This window comes from Balaenoptera musculus, chromosome 2, assembly GCF_009873245.2.
Source record: "Balaenoptera musculus isolate JJ_BM4_2016_0621 chromosome 2, mBalMus1.pri.v3, whole genome shotgun sequence".
Lineage (NCBI taxonomy): Eukaryota > Metazoa > Chordata > Mammalia > Artiodactyla > Balaenopteridae > Balaenoptera > Balaenoptera musculus.
In genome coordinates, this window is record NC_045786.1 from 51,286,730 (window position 1) to 51,307,020 (window position 20,291).

The 20,291-nt window shown below is 38.3% G+C and overlaps 1 protein-coding gene and 1 pseudogene across 1 annotated transcript in view; both read left to right on the forward strand.

Moving 5' to 3' along the window:
* The window catches only part of ASB7 (ankyrin repeat and SOCS box containing 7), a 48,893-nt gene that overhangs the window by 3,140 nt on the left and 25,462 nt on the right, over positions 1 to 20,291 (forward strand). Inside the window, exons 3-4 of the mRNA XM_036842312.1 lie at positions 4,266 to 4,390; positions 6,302 to 6,563. Coding sequence (XP_036698207.1) covers positions 6,353 to 6,563 — 211 coding nt within the window. The 5' untranslated portion in view covers positions 4,266 to 4,390; positions 6,302 to 6,352. The remainder of the gene's footprint in view (positions 1 to 4,265; positions 4,391 to 6,301; positions 6,564 to 20,291) is intronic.
* On the forward strand, positions 17,994 to 19,726 carry LOC118890047 (annotated as a pseudogene).

Consider the following 20,291-nt stretch of genomic DNA (forward strand, 5'->3'; position numbering starts at 1 on the left):
GCTTTGAATTGGGTCTGGGTAAGTGAATTACAGAATTTCCTCTATTGCCTTGTCCACGTTTCATGAAATTTGTTGGTCTTTCTATTAGAACTTAGGAGACTTATAGATAAGTCTTGCATGATAATAAGTCCTTATGTTATATGGAGGCCCAGTAATTTGAAGGAAATACGAATACCCTCACTTGTTTTGAAACGTAAACACTATGGTACTTTGTTGAGTGATACTAAAATAACACTTCTACTTCATTTTGGGTTCCAGGCTCTTAGTTATACGAGTAGACCTCGTTAACATCCATCTCACCCATGTCGCACACTTTGGGCATTGTAGTGTTTCTGCATCCATCTTCCTTCTTAGGACTTGTGAACTATTGGTTTTTTTGTTTTTTGTATTTTTTCTCTCCTCAGAGCCAGTATCCTTGGAGTTGCTGATTTTATTTCCTTTCCAGCCTGTATCTCTGTTTACTCTGCAAAGAAATGCTTATTTCTTTTTTTGAGTAGCAAGCTGTTATCTTGTTTCTAGTTTGTGTGAAATCTGAAAGCACAGTTCTAATGTGTGTCACTTAATCAAAAAAATGTGTGGCCTTTTAGTGAAAATAATATGTAAAAAGCCATTAATGACTAATCATTTATGCCAAAGGAAACTGGGGAACATATGGGCAAATTTGGTGGAAGTTATATAATTTTAGACAAATCTTAAATATATTTTGTTTTATAGCTATTTTATTCTTTATTCTGTGAATATAGCTTTCTTTTAATTATGTGAAACAAGAAGCTTTGGTTTTAATTTAATGAGGTTCACTTGGCATCTATATAGAAATTAGATGGCAACATTTTAATTCCTAAATTTATAGTTTCTAATATGGTCAACAGTATAAAAGCTCGGATGCCTAGATTGTTTTCTTTTGTAAGAAAAGTGTAGAGTAGAAAAGATGAATTCATAAAATTTAAACACACCATTAACATTGGGCAGTAAAATCTTATATAAAAGTGATATACATTGGGAAGCAGCTCATTTTGATATATAATTCTGAAGTCTTCCTTGTTAGTATGTTTTTTTTTTCTTTTTCTGACTGTGAAACCTAGAATGGGATTTCTAAAGATTGCACCCTCAGAGTTTTAGTCATTCTGAGTCAACTTACATTGTACATATGTTTATTTAGAAAATTGCCTCCTTCGTCATATTTTTTAATTTTATAGGTCACTACCATGAGCTATCAGACTTTCAAACTTGCACTTTTTGAGGGGGAATAGACTTTTTTCCATCCTCATCTCTGGGCTTCCTTTGTAGTTTTTAATAGGTAACTTTACCACTGGATATTATATTTACTAAGTTCAATAGTCTTTTTTTCCCTGTACTTATACATACATGGATGGTTCTACTCTAGTAAGTGCAAACTCTCATAAAATTACACCAAGATGAAATTAACTCGTCTGATGCTTTGAACTATTAGGATATTTTGGTAATAAGTCATTGGCCTTCATAATTTAAGGTATGCAGTTGACAGGGGTCATGTGTGCATGTTATGTGTGTCTATGTGTTTTTTTCCCATAAAGACTGAAGCGATTTTTTGGTTTAAATCTATGGTTATTATTTATAGAGCTTGGTATTGTCAGAAAAGAGAAAAAGGATCTTAACCATTCTAGGAGTATTTGATTCATTTGAAGTATGCAGAACTCTCTATTAAAGTTCTACCCAGAGATAATACCAGTGGCCAAAGCCTAGTAGTATGCCAGGCATGTGTCAGGCACTCAGTAGACTTTCATTTGTCTAATTGAAGCAGACCGTGTGGGATTATCACAAGTTACTATTGTTTGTGCGTCTTTCTTATAAGAGAGCAATAATTGAGTCACTTTGACTTTTAACAAAGCCTTTCTTGATATTATTAATAAATTAATACCATTTCATATTCTCCTCAACCCCCACCTCACATGTCCTCCCCACCACTCCGCTGCATTCATGGAAGTGGTGATGGCTATATGGAAAGCAACAACAACAAGAACAAGGACTCTTAAAGGCTCAAGACCATAGAGGGTCATCTCCACTTTTCTTGGGAGGCAGGGAGTACTGAGGATGCACTTAGAAGTAAGGCATTCAGTGGTGTTCATTCTTGCACTGTAGGTGTAGCTCACATGTGAAGTAATCACATGTTCCTTTGTGGAAATGCTGCAGGCTCATCATTGGAGACATTGGTTTGCATTTTTTATTTTAGTACAGTTCTAGATTTATGGAAAAATTGCGAAGGTAATACAGAATTCCCATATACTGCACACTCACCTTCCCCTAATTAACATCTTATATTAATAGATACGTTTTCCACAATTAATGAACCAGTAATGAACATTCTTATTAACTAAAGCCCATACTGTATTCAGATTTCTTTAGCTTTTACCTAATATCTTTTTTCTGTTCTAGGATCCCATCTAGGATATCACATTCCGTTTAGTCGTTTCTTTAGGCTCCTCTTGACTATGACTGTTTCTCAGACTTCTTTGTTTCCTTGCTTTTGATGACCTTGACATTTTGAAGAGTACTGGTCAGGTATTTTGTAGAATGCCCCTCAATTGGAATTAGTCTGATATTTTCCTCATGATTAAGCTAGGTCTATGGGTTTTGGGGAGAAAGAGCACAGAGGTAAATTGCCATTCTCATCATATCATACTAACAACATGACTTGGCACTCTTGATATTGACTGATCACCTGGCTGAGGCAGTGTTTTTCAGGTTTCGCACTGTAAAGTTTCTTCCCCCCTCTCCCATACTATCCTCTTTGAAAGGAAGTCACACTTAAGGAGAGAGGAGTTGTGCTCCACCTCCTTGAGGGGAGAGAATTTACACAAACTATTTGGAATTTTGCACAGGAGATTTGTTTCTTCTCCCCCTTTTAAAATTTAGTTAGTTATTTATATCAATACAGACTTATTGGTATTTATTCTGTACTTTGGGTTAGACTCTAATAGTACTTTGATTATCTTCTTGTTCGAATTGTTCCATCTTGGCTATTGAGAGCTCTTTTGGTTGGCTCCTGTGTCCCTTTGACATACCCCCATCATTGCATTTTTCTTGGAGCACTTTCTTGCTTTTTGGCACTGTGAGGTGCTCTAGGCTCATCTTCTGTATTTCTTGCCCAGTCTTAGAATCAGCCATTTCTGTAAGGATAACTGTGCATTTTTTACAGCTTGCCATGTAGGAGTTGTTCTGATCATGCCTAGTTCAGTTAGAAGTGTTAAGCAGAGTTTTAAACCAAATATTATTTATTTCCAAGTGCATGTTTGCGAAGTCTTTGGCCTTCCTTGAAGAAGTTTGACAAGGAAAAATAAGGTGTGAAAAGAGGAAAGGGTCAAAGTAGACCATACTAATTTGGATTGGTTGAAAATTCTGGTCTGTAGCCACCACCACCTATGACTGTCACTTTTCTCCATAGCTCATCAGGTTGCCAGGCAGCTTGACCATTCCTTGTTTAAGTGATGGAGGGCTTATTAGCACACCCACCCCACTGGGATGGGGTGGCAGTTCTCCCAGTGAGTAATTCCTAGAGGGATTCTGGTGTAATGCGTGGAAGTCACTTTGCCTGTGTTCTTAACCTTAATGGAATTCACAGATCTAGGATTTATTTATTTGACGTGGAGAAATATCCCTATTCTTTTAGTTGTAGAGAATTTTTTCAGAATCCATATGGAGAAGCTGGCAAGACTGTTTATCTTTTACCTAGTTTGGTGTATGCATAAAGGAATAAAAGTTTCAAAATTATTAATGTGATGCCTTTTGCATGTACGAAGAACCAACATTTAAAGAAAATCTCTTTTTACTTGTCGTAGATTCCATTTTGACCCTGGCCACCTATTGTATTGAATGCAGATATATTCTCATTTTAATTGTTTAGAAAGAGTAAGAAACTTGCGATGTCAATTAAAAAGTAATTCAGTACTGAAAATTTATTTTGAATAGAGCAAAAAGAAGAATTTGTGTTTGCATCCAAATTCCAAGTGTGTGATTTATTATTTTCCTTATTCATTGAAAAAAAAAAAAAAACCTGCCTTTTTAGAAAAAAAAAAAATTCCTGAAAATAAGTCATATCCTATACCACCTTGCAGATTAATGTAGATTTGAGATCATTTTTTCTAAGAATTGATTGGAGTTCTTTCTTTGCTCTGTAAGTTTGTTGTAAAGTGCTAAACTATAAGCTCATCAAAAGGTAGACTACTCAGGCAGCTATGTTTATTTTTTTTAGAAAATTTCCCGTGATTGTTATTTCATTCGTTTTTTAGGTTAAGAAAGAGCTCATTGACACCGGAATCTGGACACACTCTGAGCCCCCTACTCACGATGCTGTATGTGCACAATGGTTATTAGGCAATCCACGTATCAGGAAAAGGGGCATTCTTCCCGTAAGGTAAGTGACTGAGGGTCATAGGTCATCTGTGCTGTTCTGGGGGAAAATCCATTTAGCTTTTATTTCTCCTTCAGATCACCTAATGTATACTAAACACAGCACTTGCTAAAAGAAAATCCAGGTTTGTTTTGATATTGTTTGAAGCTTCTTCCTTGCATAGTATGCCTTAAGTGCCAATGTGATCATCCCAATTAAAAAAGAAAAATCTGTTAAAGATGATTGAGTATATGGTAGTAGTTTCTATTAACTCCTTCTAATGGTCTTCATCTTTCCTTATAATGCTAAAAATAAGCAAAAACCTATTCCAAAAGTATTCTTGGTTTTAAAATTTCTAAGACAAGAGACTTAATTTTAGTGTCAGTTGAAAAAGTAATTAAGTGAAGAGATGGGGGAAATCACGTTTATTAAGAAAACAAATTGTCAGGAAATTTCTCATTTCCCAATTTTCCTTGAGGAGATAGCCTGATATTTTTAAATTACATTACTTAGTAGTGATACTTAGGAGTTTGTAATAACCATTTTCTATGTATGAAATAAGGTAGGATATGTGATTATACTATTAAGCTGTGATAATATGACCTAAGTTATGACCTAAGTTAGGCTTAAGTTGACCTTTGTACAGTCTATAAGGAGAAGTTTTACAAGGTAAACTGTTATCGGTAACAAGATTATCCCAAGATGTCTAACCTACATATGAGACCAGAATGTCTTTAAAGGACTTTCACATAATTTTTTATTTTTAGAAATGGAAGCTACTAATTAGGAGGTGAGTTTAATCTATACCTTAAAGTTAGCCCAGATGGAATGGCTTCCTAGAATTATGTAGTTTAAGTTTCTGTATGTATTTAAAAGCTTAAAAATGTACTAAAAAAAGTTTTTGTATACACACATATAAGATGTAACTTTTCACCAGTTCAGTTTGGACTTTTCCTGTTTGCATGAAGGAGATCTCATTTTACATTGAGTTTGAGTACACACCTCTTTTGTGACCTATTAGAGAGTGTTGGAATTCTATATACTACTTTTACTTTTTTCATGTGGTTAATCAACAGATTGTTTAGATTCCTTTAGTTTTTAAATATTTTGTATGATCTTGCTACTTTGAGTATGTGTAGAATAAAACTTCTGGAAAATGGAAATTAGAAAAGTGCAAAAGAAATGTGGCAGAAAAAGAGGAGTAGTAAATCGTGCCTCAGAGGACATAAAGTGGGGAGGATAGAAAGAGAGACAGAAACAAAAGGAAAGTAAATATAATCTATACATTTTCCTCTAATTTACTTAAACCCCACCCACTTCCCCTTCCCCCCAACTTTCCACTCTTTGAGGCTAAAAATAAAATATTGTTGAAATACTTTAGGGGACCAGCCTAAAGTTTTTTGCTTTTTTTAAATTTTAAACTACTTCTCATAGCTGAAGTTCTTTAGTCCTCCTAGTCTATGAATTGTCCATTTGATACTCGATATTTACTCACTGATCTGTGATAGAATCCTTGAATGGTTTATAACTTAAATTTTCCACGTGCATCAGGTAAATGCAAACTCCTAAGACAAGTACTCATTTGCTTCCTCTGTTGTCTCCATCTTCAGCTGCCCAGCATCACTTTCCATTTTACCTAAAATAAATGTTGTGTTCATTGATGTTTGCTTTGAGTTTACAAAAGGCCGCAGAAGAAATTTCCTGTTTCGGCATTTTAGGGCTTTATGCCTCACTCTCTTTTTGAAATCTTTTATAATCTTAGGGAAATAACTGAAAGTTTTGGTCAAAACTGATACATGTTAATTTGTTGTAGTAGTATGAACTGTCATCACTAAAGTTTACATGATTTAGCAATGGAAAATTCTGTGCTATTTAATGAACACACTGTCAGGTGTCAAGTATTCTAAATTTTATGTATTCTACCTACCCTTCAAGGCTGATCCCTGTGACCTAATGAATCCTTTGTAAAAAGTGGACTCAGCTAGGATGTTACACCACCATTGTCGAAGGAACCCTGAACTCCAGGAAGAGTTGCAGATTCAAGCTGCAGTGGCTGCCGGGGATGTTCACACGGTACGAAAGATGTTAGAACAAGGCTATTCTCCAAATGGCCGGGATGCTAATGGCTGGACCCTGCTTCATTTCTCTGCAGCAAGAGGAAAGGAAAGATGTGTTCGAGTATTTCTAGAACATGGAGGTGAGTTTATTAGGAGCAAACCCTTTTTTCCCAAGGAGAAACTTAAAATGAAATTCTATTTAGTTTAAAATATATGAGTGCTTGTGTATGTAATTTCTAATGCTTCTTTTTGCTAATACTCGACTTCTTATTCTCTCCTTTGTGAAGATGTGTTAAAATTATGCTGAGTCTTGTTTAAAACCAGATTGTCTAAAAAATCAGTTTGTTGAATGTGCTTTTTTCCCCTTGTAACTCTAGTTTCTGTACAGCCAGATTTCCCCAGATTATTTCAGCTAAAAGCAGCCCTTCTTCAGGTTGTCCAGTTGCTTTGTTTCAGAAGCAGAAGTGGCTGTGGTCCCAACAACTGAGAGTTGCTCAAGCTCCCCCTGTTGAGACTTGCTCAAGCCGACTGAGCTGGCACAGGCCCCCTGTCAATACCATGGCCTTCAGGATACCCTATCTTTTGAATTTACCTCTTCATAAAAAAATTTTAGTTGCTTTTATTACTGTTTTAGAGCACTTGCCTTTTCTAGAATTGTACATAGTTTCTAGGTATCCTACAAGATTGGTTAGCTGAGGTCTAATTTTGTGTAAACATATGCAGTTGGAAACTACATTTGACATTTAATGTTTTTGCATGAAAAACTGTCCATTCCTGTAATTAATAGTAACTAATAATTGTCTTAAAGTCATTTACTTTTTTCTCCCATTAGATTTTCACTTAATTTATTTTCCTAAAGATGAACAAGTGTATTTTGTCATTTGTACCCATATTATTTTTGTAAATTATGGTGTAAAACAGCTTGGTTGGGACTCAGGATCCATTATGTACCATTCTAGGGCCTGGATTGCTTATTAACAGTCATTTAGTTCCATTTCTATGGTGTACTTTGTTACAAGACTAGTCAAACTTACTTGCAAACTGATTTGAAGTACAGAAAATGTTAGAAGTCACACAGCTCTCATTAGGGTCTTGTGAATTATGTGAAGATAGGAATACAAAGGCTATGAGCGTGGACTTACTGCAAAGTGCTGCTAAACCTGAGACTAGGAATCATCACACATCCGAGTGGCCCTGAAATAAGAATTATATCCCCGAAATAGTTGACTGTTGACAGGACACCACCATTTGCTAGCCTGTGCCTCCTTTGTAGCCATCCTCCATCCCTCCCTACCGCCCTTGCTCATATCTCATTTCACCTTGAAACTTGAAAACCTCAGCTCTGAAGGCAATGAAGGAGAAATGTAAGAGGAATGCCAGGAGAAGGATCTGAAAAAACTAAGAAGTGGGTGTAGCATCAGAATACTTAAAATTCTGGCAGTGCTTAGTAAAATTAAAACCAAGATCAGAACTCACATTTTAAAATTCTACCTAGTCCCGTTACTTTTCTGTTTCTGCCAGCCTTGCTTTTAAAATATTTAAAATATTAATTAAGAAAGAAAGTTCAGTTACTCAGGTAATATATGAACTTGTCTCCTTAAAACAAATAAAATACATTTTCAAATAAATTACAAATAAAGCCAAAGTCCCCTTTGGCCAACTCCCAATCCTTATCTGCCTACCCCTGCCCAGAAGTAACTCATGGGTATGAGTTTGGTTTGGTCCTTATCTTTCTAGATCATTTCCTAAATGTGCTTATAGAAAATATGTCTTATTGTGTGTGGTTTTTAGAACATAAATGATATCATACTGACTGTATTATTCTGCAACTGTTATTTTTTGCTCAGCTGTATATAACTTAAGACTTTTTTAATATTGGGTTGGCAAACTTTTTCTGTAAAAGGCCAGATAGTAAAGATTTTGGGCTTTGCGAGCCCTCCTGTCTCTGTTGTTAACTACTCAACTCTGCCTTTGTAGCATGAAAGCAGCCATAGACAATATGTGAATGAATGAGTGTGGCCATGTGCCGATAAAACTATATTTATAAAAACCAGTGGTGTGCCAGATTCGGCCTCTGGTTCCAGTTTGCTGAATCCTATTTCCTCACCATCCCCTTCTCTCTTTTTGTGTATGTATGTGTATATAGATATTTTTAACAGCTTTTATTGAGGTAGAAATCACATACCTTACAATTCACCCTTTTAAAGTGTACAATTCAGTGGCTTTTAGTGTATTCATAGAGTTGGGCATCCATTACCACAGCCAATTTTAAAACATTTTCATTACCCCAAAAAGAAACCTTGTACCTATTCAGTATTAATACATATAGGTTTACTCTGTTCAGCTGCTAGATATAGTATTTATTAGTATGGATATACTATCGTTTGTTTAAACCATTCTTTTTTATTTTTTGAGTGGCTGAAATTTTCTCAGTAGGACATTTTATTAAGAAGGTAACACATACATATATATACATGGTTAAAAACAAAACGAAAGGTGTTACGGACTGTTCAGTGAGGGGGAAATGTCTGCTCTTCAGCACTGGCCCCTCCTCTCCTTCCCAGAGGCAGTCACTCTTACTGGATTCTTTTGTGTCCCTGCAGAGATAGTCTGTGCATATAAGTGTGCATATTTTCTGCCCTCCATCTTCTAGCCTGCTCCTCTTTTGTTAATCGTCTGTTCTGCATCTTGATTTTTTTCACAAAACAGTTTCTCTAAGTGATAGTTCCTTGTCATTGATTCCATTGTATGGATGTAATTTATTTAAACTTATTCCCCATTGTTGGACATTCTAATTTTAATTTTTCTGCTTCTAGAAACAGTATTACAGAGAATGTCCTTGACTAATCTTTTTACATATGTGAATTTATCTCTTGGATAATTCCAAGAAGTACAATTGCCACATCAAAGGGTTGTTAGGTTTTTTTTTTGTTGTTGTTGTTTTGATGGATATTGACAAATTGTCCTCCAAAGAAGGTTGTTAATGACTCTGCGTTTACCAGGTGGGAGAGTGCCTGGTCCCCTGCCTTTGCCAGGAGTGTATCACTAAGTGGTTTGCTCTTCCTCTGTGTGATTTGCTTGCCTCCTTTTTTCCCAAAAATGACATATGAGTAACAAAGCATTGCAAGACTGGGCTGCTTGCTTGTCTTTTTCTTATGACTTGTAGGAGTTGTTTATGTATTCTCTGCTGTTAGTTATATGTTGCAACAGTCTTCTCCCAGCTTGTAGCTTTTCCACATTGTTGTTTTGCTTGTTTTTTTGGGGCAGAAGTTTGCATTTTAAGTAGGTAAACTGTGTTTTTCTTTTGGCTTATGGTTTGTGCTTTTTGTGTCTTGTACATCATACCACAGGGTCATTATTTGCCTATATTTTTTTCTAAGATGTTTCATGGCATTTAGGTCTTTAATCTATCCAGAATTGGTTTTGGTGTATAACATGAGGTGGTCAGGTACAATTTCATACATAAAGGTAGCCTAAATCATCCTTTCTTTCCTCATTGTTATGTCTTGCCAACTCAGGTATAAAGTTTTTATATACACATGGTTCCGTTAGTTCTATTGTCTGTTGTTATATCCCTGGGTCAGTATAATATTGTTGTAAATTATTATTATTCTCTAATAAGTTTTAATATCTGGGGGAGCAAATCTCCTCTCCTTGTTCTTTAAGGATGTCTTGGCTATTCTTAGCACTTTACATTTCCATGTAAAATTTTGAAACAACAAAATTACATATTTTGCAGAAGCCCCTCACTTATTCTTATATAGCACCTTTTACTTCCTCCTTTTACCCTAGTACAATAAGAGATTTAGGGAGTAGTTTTTTTTTTTTTTTTTTTTTTTACTGCAAATATTTATTGCATATTATTTTTTCCCCTAAATTTCCTAATTGGCTGTCACATGAGAAGACAATTACTATTTTTTTTTTTAATAGCTACTTTATTTATTTATTTATTTATTTTTGGCTGTGTTGGGTCTTCGGTTCGTGCGAGGGCTTTCTCCAGTTGCGGCAAGCAGGGGCCACTCTTCATCGCGGTGCAGGGACCGCTCTTCATCGCGGTGCGCGGGCCTTTCACTATCGCGGCCCCTCCTGTTGCGGGGCACAGGCTCCAGACGCGCAGGCTCAGTAGTTGTGGCTCACGGGCCCAGCCACTCCGTGGCATGTGGGATCTTCCCAGACCAGGGCTCGAACCCGTGTCCCCTGCATTAGCAGGCAGATTCTCAACCACTGCGCCACCAGGGAAGCCCGGGAGTAGTTTATAATAGCATGTTATGTATCGATTTGGAAACAGGAAAGGAGACCTCCTCCTCCTCCTCGCTCCCCTTGGCCACATGTGATGCTTAGACTTGCTGTGTATTTAGTCTAAGCCTGGCTTCTGATTTCTAGACCAGTGTACCCAGCTGCCTGTTCAGCTTCTCCACACTTGTGGCTCACAGCACAGCACAGCACGAGCTGCTGCTTTGACCGTGTTCTTTTGCAGTAGATGGCACTACGGCCTATGACTTCTGTGCCAGAAATCTAGAAACCATCCTCCTAAATAGTTGTCAGATCTTTTCACTTCCTTTCGTTGGAGGCACTGCCCCACCTTTGGGCAAGGAAACCTTGTTCCTCACCAGGACGGTTATGATGTCTCTTTCGTCCCTGCTTCCAGTCCTGCCCCCTTCCAACCAGTCTCTAAATGGAATGATCTGTTAAAAATGACAATTAAAATATTTCCTTTTAAAATCCGTCGGTGGTTTCCCACTTCTCTTGGGGCAATATTGAGTCCTTAATGTGACCTACAGGGCCCTGCAGCGTCTGCTTCTCTGCGATATCTTTCCAGCTTGTCTTTGAGCCGCAGCCCATCTGCATTCTTTCAGACTCACTGAGCTCAGAGGCGTGTGCCCAGGACCTGCTGGGGTCCCTCCGCTCCCTGCACTGCTGCCACCTTCGCCTGGCTCCTGCCTGCCTCTCCCTCACCTCTCCCCACACTTTCTCAGGAAAGCCTTCCCTTACCATCCGGGCTTGGTCAGATCCTTCTATCATGTGATACTATCGGGCTCTGTACCTTTTTATTGTAGTTCCTATCACAAGCATAATAAATTATTTTTGTAGTATTCTATTTAATTCTATTCTTGTTAGTCTGAGGCTTCATGAGGACAGAACCCGTATCTGTATTGTTCTCAATGAGAGAGAGAGAAAGAGGAAACAAACACCAGTTATCTAAAATAATTGTTCCCCAGCCTTACAGAGACAAGGCTGATCCTTTTCTTTTTATTAAAAAATTTTGATTGAAAATGGGCCAGCCTTCTGGTGGGATTAGAAAAGTCCCTGAATTCATCATACCTGCTCTTTTCCTTAAACCACAGTTTCTTTAAGAGCTTATAAATTTCCAGTTAGATTGGTCCCCTCCTGTTAATACGTTTATTTTGTGATGGACATTAAGGTGAAATACAGTCAAAGATTCAAATATGGGAAAGTGAGCAAAGAAATGCACAAGAAACAAGGGTTCACCTTCCTCTTTCCCTCCCTCTCCCCTCCCCCACCTCCGTGCCTGAGATAGAGAGAATTCATATAGATAGTTAGACGAGGATGAGGTGGCCAGTTGGTCACTTATTCATATATTTATTCAGCAAATATTTATTGAGCACGTAAAGTATGCCAGGCTCTGGCCAGGCCCTGAGATACGGACGTAATCACTGTGCTCGCCTTCTGGCACTTCATAGTCTAGTGGGTGGATGGATTTGTAGCCAACATTTGTTGAGCATTTAGTATCAGCCTAATTCTTCACAACTATTCTGTGAGGGTAAGTAGTAATTTTTCCACTGAGAAAACTGAGCCACAGGATGGTAAGTAATTTGCTCACAGTCATTCACCTCATAAATTGTAGAGTCAGGATTCAAACCCATTGTCTTAACCATGATTCTGTATGACCTGTAAGAAAACAGTGCAGTCCCAGCAGAGTGAGCTAAGCACCGTGTATAAAAGACCACCCCAGTTGTTGGGGTGAAGGTGGTGGGAGTGGCATGGAAGGCTTACTAGAGAAGGCATGGTTTGCATCAAGGTCTTGAAAGGTGAGGCTGTGTGGGGTGCTGGAAGGGTGGAGGTGTGGGGTTCTTTCAAACACAGAAGACACTGAGTGATAAAGGGCTGAAGAAGAAAGGGAGCATGTTTGGTTTTAGGAACTGAAAAAAATTCAGTATGATTGGAGCATATCTGGTCATTTATTTTGGGGACAGTGGTGAGCCATTTGACAGAGGAGTGGGAGAAACAGCTGTGTGTTGTAGAAAGCTCACTGGTTGTAGTATTGGGAGCTTAGTGAAAGGGCCCAAGACCTCAGGCACTGCTGCCTGCTCAGGACTGCAGCCTCATTTCCCTGCACCCCACACATATTTATTGAGCACTACTATGTGCCAGGCACTGTTCTGAGGGCTGGGAATACGGTAACAAAGTAAAGTCCCTGCTGTCATGGCACTTACATTTCAGTAGTTGACAGTAAATATATGATATCAAGTCATGAAGAAAAAGGAAGCAGAGAAGGGATAAAGAGGTACAGGCTTCTGTTTTAAATTAGGTATTCAGGGAAGGCCTCTAATGTGACATGTTAGCTGAGGCCTGAAAGAAATGAAGACCGAACCATGTGTGTATCTGGGAGAAAAGTGTTAAAGGAAAAGTGTTAAAGTAAAAACTCTAGGCTGGGAACATGCTTAGCACTGTCAAGAAAAAGCCAGGAAGATGGTGGCTGGAGCAGAATAATGGGAGAGGGGGACAAACAGGGCTAAGGAGAGTCAGCTGACGTGTTCTGTAGCTCCTAGAAGGCATGGAAAAGACTTTGGACTTTGTTCTGAGTGAGAATGGAGGTGCCATTGAATACTTCTCAACTGAGGAACGATATGAACTTACTTAAGGGCTCACTCTGGCTGCTCTGAGGAAGATAGATTGTGGAGGAGCAGAGGAGAAATAGGAAAACCTGTCCGGACGCTTTGGAATAGTTCAGGTGAGAGATGTTCGTGGCTTGGGCTACATGATAGCAGTGGATGTGTTGAGAAGTGGTCGGATTCTGGATATATTTTGAAAATGGAGGCAACAATATGTGCTGATAGATTGGCTATGAGGTGAGAGGGAAAGAAATTAAGAATAACTGAGGTTTGGGGGCTGAGGATCAGGAAGAAAAGAGTTGTCATTTACTGAATGAGCAGGGGAAAGTTAGCCAAAGCAATTGAAAAGAAGAAAGGATATAGATGTTTAATATCAGTCATTTACCCTACCAGAAATTTTTAATCTCAAGTACATTAAAGGATCAGATCTTATAATTAAATGTGTACACCTGCACCATGAAACCACCAATGAGTGATGACACAGAGCTATCAAAACTCAGAGCTAAGAGGTTGCCTGTCTCTGTGCTGTGGTGACAGCCATGTGGCCACAGAGGGAAGCCTGGTTGTGGAGCAGGTATGTGAAGTACGCTTGCTGCTGCTTGGGAGAAATCCAGTTTCATTGAGGAAATGAGCAAGTTTGACTTGAATTGCTAATACTGTCTATATTCCAAAAGGAAAAAAAAAAAAGTGAGGCTCTCTTTAGTTTAATCTAAACCTGTGCTGTCTATAGCACATGTGGCAGCAGGCATACCTCAGAGATACTGAGGGTTGGTTCCAGACCACCACAATAAAGCGAATATTGCAACAGAGGGAGTCACATGAATTTTTTGGTTTCCCAGTGTCTAAAGAAACAATGTACATATCTTAGTTAAAAAATACTTTATTGCTAAAAAATTGCTAACCATCATCTGAGCCTTCAGTGAGTCATAATCCTTTTGGTGGTGGAGGATCTTGCCTCATGTTGATGGCTACTGAGTGACCAAGGTGGTGGTTGCTGAAGGCTGGAGTGGCAATTTCTTAAAATACGACAAAAATGAAGTTTGCCACCATTGATTAACTCTTCCTTTCACGAATGATTTCTCTGTAGCATGCAGTGTGTTTGATAGCATTTTATCCACAGCAGAACTGCTTTCAAGATTGGAGTCAATTCTGTTAAACCCTACTGCTACTTTATCAACTAAGTTTATGTAGTATTCTAAATCCTTTATTGTGATTTCAACAACCTCCACAGCATCTTCACTGAGAGTAAATGCATCTCAAGAACTCACTTTCTTTGCTCATCCGTGAGAAGCAGCTCCTCACCTGTTAAAATTTTATCATGAGATTGCAGCAATTCAGTCATATCTTCAGGTTCCACTTCTAATTCTAGTTCTCTTGCTAAGTAATCTGCAGTTACTTCCTGCACTGAAGTCTTGAACTCCTCAGAGGCATCCATGAGGGCTGGAATCAACTTCCTCCAAACTCTTGTTAATATTGATATTTTATCCCCTTCCCATGAATCATGTATGTTCTTGATGGCATCTAGAATGGTGACTCCTTTCCAAAAAGTTTTCAATTTACTTTGCCCAAATCCATCAGAGGAATCACTATTTATGGCAGCTGTAGCCTTAGAAAATGTATTTCGTCAATAATAAAACTTCATAGTCGAAATTACTCCTTGATCCATGGACTGCAAAATGGATATTGTGTTAGGCATGAAAACAACATTAATCTCATTGTATATCTATCAGAGCTCTTGGATGACTAGGTGCATTGTCAGTGAGCAGTAATATTTTGAAAGGAGTCTTTATTTCTGAACAGTAGATCTCGATGTCGAACTTTATATATTCAGTAAACCATGTTTTACACCGATGTGCTGTCATCCAGGCTTTGTTGTTCCATTTATAGAGCACAGGCAGAGTAGATTTGGTAGAATTCTTAAGGGCACTAGGGTTTTTGGAATGGTAAATGTGCACTGGCTTCAACTTAAAGTCACCAGCTACATTAGCTCCTAACATGAGAGTCAGCCTGTCCCTTGAAGCTTTGAAGCTGCGCTTTGACTTCTCTTCTCTAGCTATGAAAGTCCTAGGTAGCATCTTCTTCCAATAGAATGCTCTTTCATCCATATTGAAACACTTGTTTAGTGTAGCCACCTTCATTAATTATCTTCTGGATAATTTGTTGCAGCTTCTACATCAGCACTTGCTGCTTCACCTTGCATTTTGATGTTATGGAGTTGGCTTCTTTCTTGGAACCTCATGAATCAACCTCTGCTAGCTTCAGACTGTTCTTTGGACATTTCCTCACCTCTCTCAGCCTTCACATAATTGAAGAGAGTTAGGGCCTTGCTTTGAATTAGGCTTTGGCTAAATTAGGGAATGTCGTGGCTGGTTTGATCTTCTATTCAGCCCATTCACACTTTCTCCATATCAGCAAAAAGGCTGCTCTGCTTTCTTATTATTCCTGTGTTCACTGGATTAGCAGTTTTAATTTCCTTCGAGAACATTTCCTTTGCATTCACAACTTGTCTACCTGTTTTGCACAAGAAGCCTAGCTTTTGGCCTATCTCAGTTTTCAACATGCCTTCCTCACTAAGTAAGCTTAATCATTTCTAGCTTTTGATTTAAAGTGAGAGACATGTGACTCTTCATTTGAACAGTTAAAGGCCTGATTTCAATATTGTTGTGTCCCAGGGGACAGGGAGGCCTGAGGAGAGGGAGAGAGACTGGGGAACGGCTGGTTGGTGGAGCAGTAAGAACACATAACAATATGTATTGATTAAGTTCGCTGTCTTATTATGGGCGTGATACATGGTAACCCTAAATAATTAAAATAGTCACATCTAAGATCGCTGATCACCATAACAAATATAATGATGAAAAAGTTTGAAATATTTTGAGAATTATCCTAATGTGATACAGAGACAGAAAGTGAGCAAATGCTGTTGGAAAATGGCACCGATGGACTTGATCTAGGTGGGGTTGCCACAAACCTTCAATTTGTAAAAATTGCAGTCAGTATCTCTGAAGTGCAATAAAGTGAAGTGCAATAAAATATGTGCCTGTATTTACATTTAAATCAAACAAAACATTCAATTCCGCAGTCACACTAGCCACGTTTCAAGTGCTCAGTAGTAGCCATACGTGACTAGTAGACATATTAGACCTCGTAGATATAAAATGTTGACCTGTGCAGATAAGTGATATTTTGCTGCTTTACTTTCAAACATCCTGCTTCAAAATGATAAACACTTAGGGTTTTATAATGTCCAAAAATATTAGTGTTTCTACACACAAATGTGATGCATATAATAGTACCTCTGTCCAAATCCTGGTAATCTTTCTGACCAGGTTAGTGTGCTGTTGGAATTATGGGGAAGAGTCTCTACTATAAGAGTGTGAATTTTAAGAAACCCACTATCATTATATTCATTTTCCCATTTTGAATCTTTCTAAAAATTCTAATACTACACTGGACATTTCAAGATAGTAACATTAAGAGACCCTATATTAGCTAGTGTGTTTATTTATCTTCAGATTCAGTGTTTATGCAAACTGACCTGGAGGGCGGTCAGCTGAAGCTCTATAAGTTAATTCCATAAAACACATCCTGGAGGGCGGTCAGCTAAAGCTCTAGAAGTTAATTCCATAAAACACATCCCTGGAGGAACCTGAGATAAGTGTCTCAGGTCTTCTCTTGGTACAGTAGGTAAAATCCTCTTGATGAAACACAAGAAAATAAATGAGAGGGATAAGTGATTAGAAAAAGCCATAGCAGAATGGTGAGAAATTATTTTTAGCTTTTCAAAAATGAAAGATTTTACAAATGGTAATCCCAAATGTGATGAAACAGGGACATTGATGGTAGAAGTTTATTAAAGCACTTGTGGAAAGAAGTTTAGTAGTATGTTAGATCCTGAGAAATGGGAGATTTTTTTGCCAATAAATCTACTTCTATTAATTTATTCCAAGGAAGCAGTCTTAAGTACAGGAATTATTTTCTGTATGAAAATTTTACCCTTTATTATATATAATTTTAAAAATGGAGGCATTTTCAGTGCCCAAATATAGAGGAAAAATTAAGTAATTAGACTATGATTACAATTATGAGTAATTTTTTAAAATGTATAGAAGCAAAGCTGAAAGAAGTCTATCATAAGTGTTGACAGTAGTTATTAGAGAATGCTGTTTTTTGCTTTGCTGCTTTTCTAAATTTTTAGTTTTTCATTAACAAAAAAGTAATATTTCTTGGGGAAATTCTGTTTGGGAACATTATACCATCTGACTTTCCGGCTCTTTGTTCTGTGTTGAATTACTAGTCAAGTTTTAGGTTTTTGTCTAGATTTTTTTTCTTTCCTCCATCGTTGCTTTTTTTTCCTATAATAACATGGCACAATGCATAACTGGTTTTTAGAACTCCAAGCAGTGCCTATGCCTGTGTAACTTAGCTAATTGCATTTGGTGCTTTCTAAAAGTTTTAAGAAGAGTAATCACGTAAATAGTAAATTAGGGTACAATGCTTATACATATATTTTGTAAAATTCTGACTTTCCTGCTTTTAGGATTTTGTAATGTCCAAAAGTATTTGAGCTTTTAGACACAAATGGGAAGCATATAATAACCTCTGTACAAATCCTGGTAATGTTTTTGAACAGTTTAGTGTATATATTCCAATCCTTAGAGTAACCAGTAAAAAAAAAAAAGATAATGCAAAGAAGTATAGTTAGCTTTTTCGCAATGGGTTTGTCGCCAGGACACAGGTGTCGTGAAAACCACCGCTAAACCTAAGCAAAAATGGGAAAGGAGAAGACCCACATCAACATCGTTGTCATCGGACACGTAGATTCTGGGAAGTCCACCACTACCGGTCATCTGATCTACAAATGTGGTGGGATCGACAAGAGAACCACTGAAAAGTTCGAGAAGGAGGCTGCCGAGATGGGGAAGGGCTCCTTCAAGTATGCCTGGGTCTTGGACAAACTGAAAGCTGAACGCGAGTGTGGTATCACCATTGATATCTCCCTATGGAAATTCGAGACCAGCAAGTACTATGTGACCATCATTGATGCCCCAGGACACAGAGACTTCATCAAAAACATGATTACAGGCACATCCCAGGCTGACTGTGCTGTCCTGATTGTTGCTGCTGGTGTTGGTGAATTTGAAGCAGGTATTTCCAAGAATGGGCAGACCCGTGAGCATGCCCTTCTGGCCTACACACTGGGTGTGAAACAGCTAATTGTTGAAGTTAACAAAATGGATTCCACCGAGCCACCCTACAGCCAGAAGAGATATGAGGAAATTGTAAAGGAAGTCAGCACCTACATTAAGAAAATTGGCTACAACCCCGACACAGTAGCATTTGTGCCAGTTTCTGGCTGGAATGGTGACAACATGCTGGAGCCAAGTGCTAACATGCCGTGGTTCAAGGGATGGAAAGTCACCCGTAAAGATGGCAGTGCCAGTGGAACCACACTGCTTGAAGCTCTGGATTGCATCCTGCCACCAACTCGCCCAACTGACAAGCCCTTGCGCTTGCCCCTCCAGGACGTCTACAAAATTGGTGGTATTGGCACTGTCCCTGTGGGTTGAGTGGAGACTGGTGTTCTCAAACCTGGCATGGTGGTCACCTTTGCTCCAGACAACGTGACAACTGAAGTGAAGTCTGTTGAAATGCACCATGAAGCTTTGAGTGAAGTCCTTCCTGGGGACAATGTGGGCTTCAATGTCAAGAATATGTCTGTCAAAGATGTTCGTCGTGGCAGTGTGGCTGGTGATGGCAAAAATGACCCACCGATGGAAGCAGCTGGCTTCACAGCTCAGGTGATTATCTTGAACCATCCAGGCCAAATCAGTGCCAGCTATGCACCTGTGCTGGATTGTCACACAGCTCACATTGCCTGCAAGTTTGCTGAGCTGAAGGAGAAGATTGATCGTCGTTCTGGGAAAAAGCTGGAAGATGGCCCCAAATTCTTGAAATCTGGTGATGCTGCCATCATTGATATGGTTCCTGGCAAACCCATGTGTATTGAGAGCTTCTCTGACTATCCTCCTCTGGGCCGCTTTGCTGTTCATGACATGAGACAGACGGTTGCTTTGGGTGTCATCAAAGCAGTGGACAAGAAGGCAGCTGGAGCTGGCAAGGTCACCAGGTCTGCCCAGAAAGCTCAGAAGGCTAAATGAATATTATCCCCAATACCTGCCACCCCAGTCTTAATCAGTGGTGGAAGAACGGTCTCAGAACTGTTTGTCTCAATTGGCCATTTAAGTTTAATAGCAAAAGACTGGTCAATGATAACAATGCATCGTAAAACCTTCAGAAGGAAAGGAGAATGTGTTGTGGACCATTTGTTTTGTGTGTGGCAGTTTTAAGTTACTAGTTTTTAAAATCAGTACTTTTTAATGGAAACAACTTGACCAAAAATCTGTCACAGAATTTGAGACCCATTAAAAAAGTTTAATGAGAAAAAATTAAAAAAAAAAAAAAGTATAGCTAAACTGTCAATGGCGACATTAAAATGGAATGTTAAAAAATGTTCTGATAGTACAAAGAAAAGAAAAGGTAGTAAAGGGAAGAAGAGGGACAATAGAGGAGACAGATGGAAAACAAATAATAAAATGGTAAATCTAAACTATATCAATAATTATATTAAACATTAATGGACTAAACACTCCAATTAAAAGTTAGAAATTATCAGAAAGGTAAGTAGACAAAACTCAATTAATTACATGCTGACTACAAAGATAATACTTTAAATATAAAGGTACAGGTAGGTTGAAAGTAGATGAATGGATGGGATATATCATGGAAATATGTCATGCAAATGGCAAGCATGTGAAGGCCCGAGTGGCTACATTAATATATAAAATAGATTGCAAGACATAGACTATTATCAGAACTAACGAGAGACATTTCACAGTGACAAATGGGGCACTTCATTAGGAGGAATAAGTCATAAAATGTGCATACACCTAGAAAGAGAACTTCAAAATACATGAGGCAAAAAATTTGAAGGGAACTTCAAAATATGTGTTA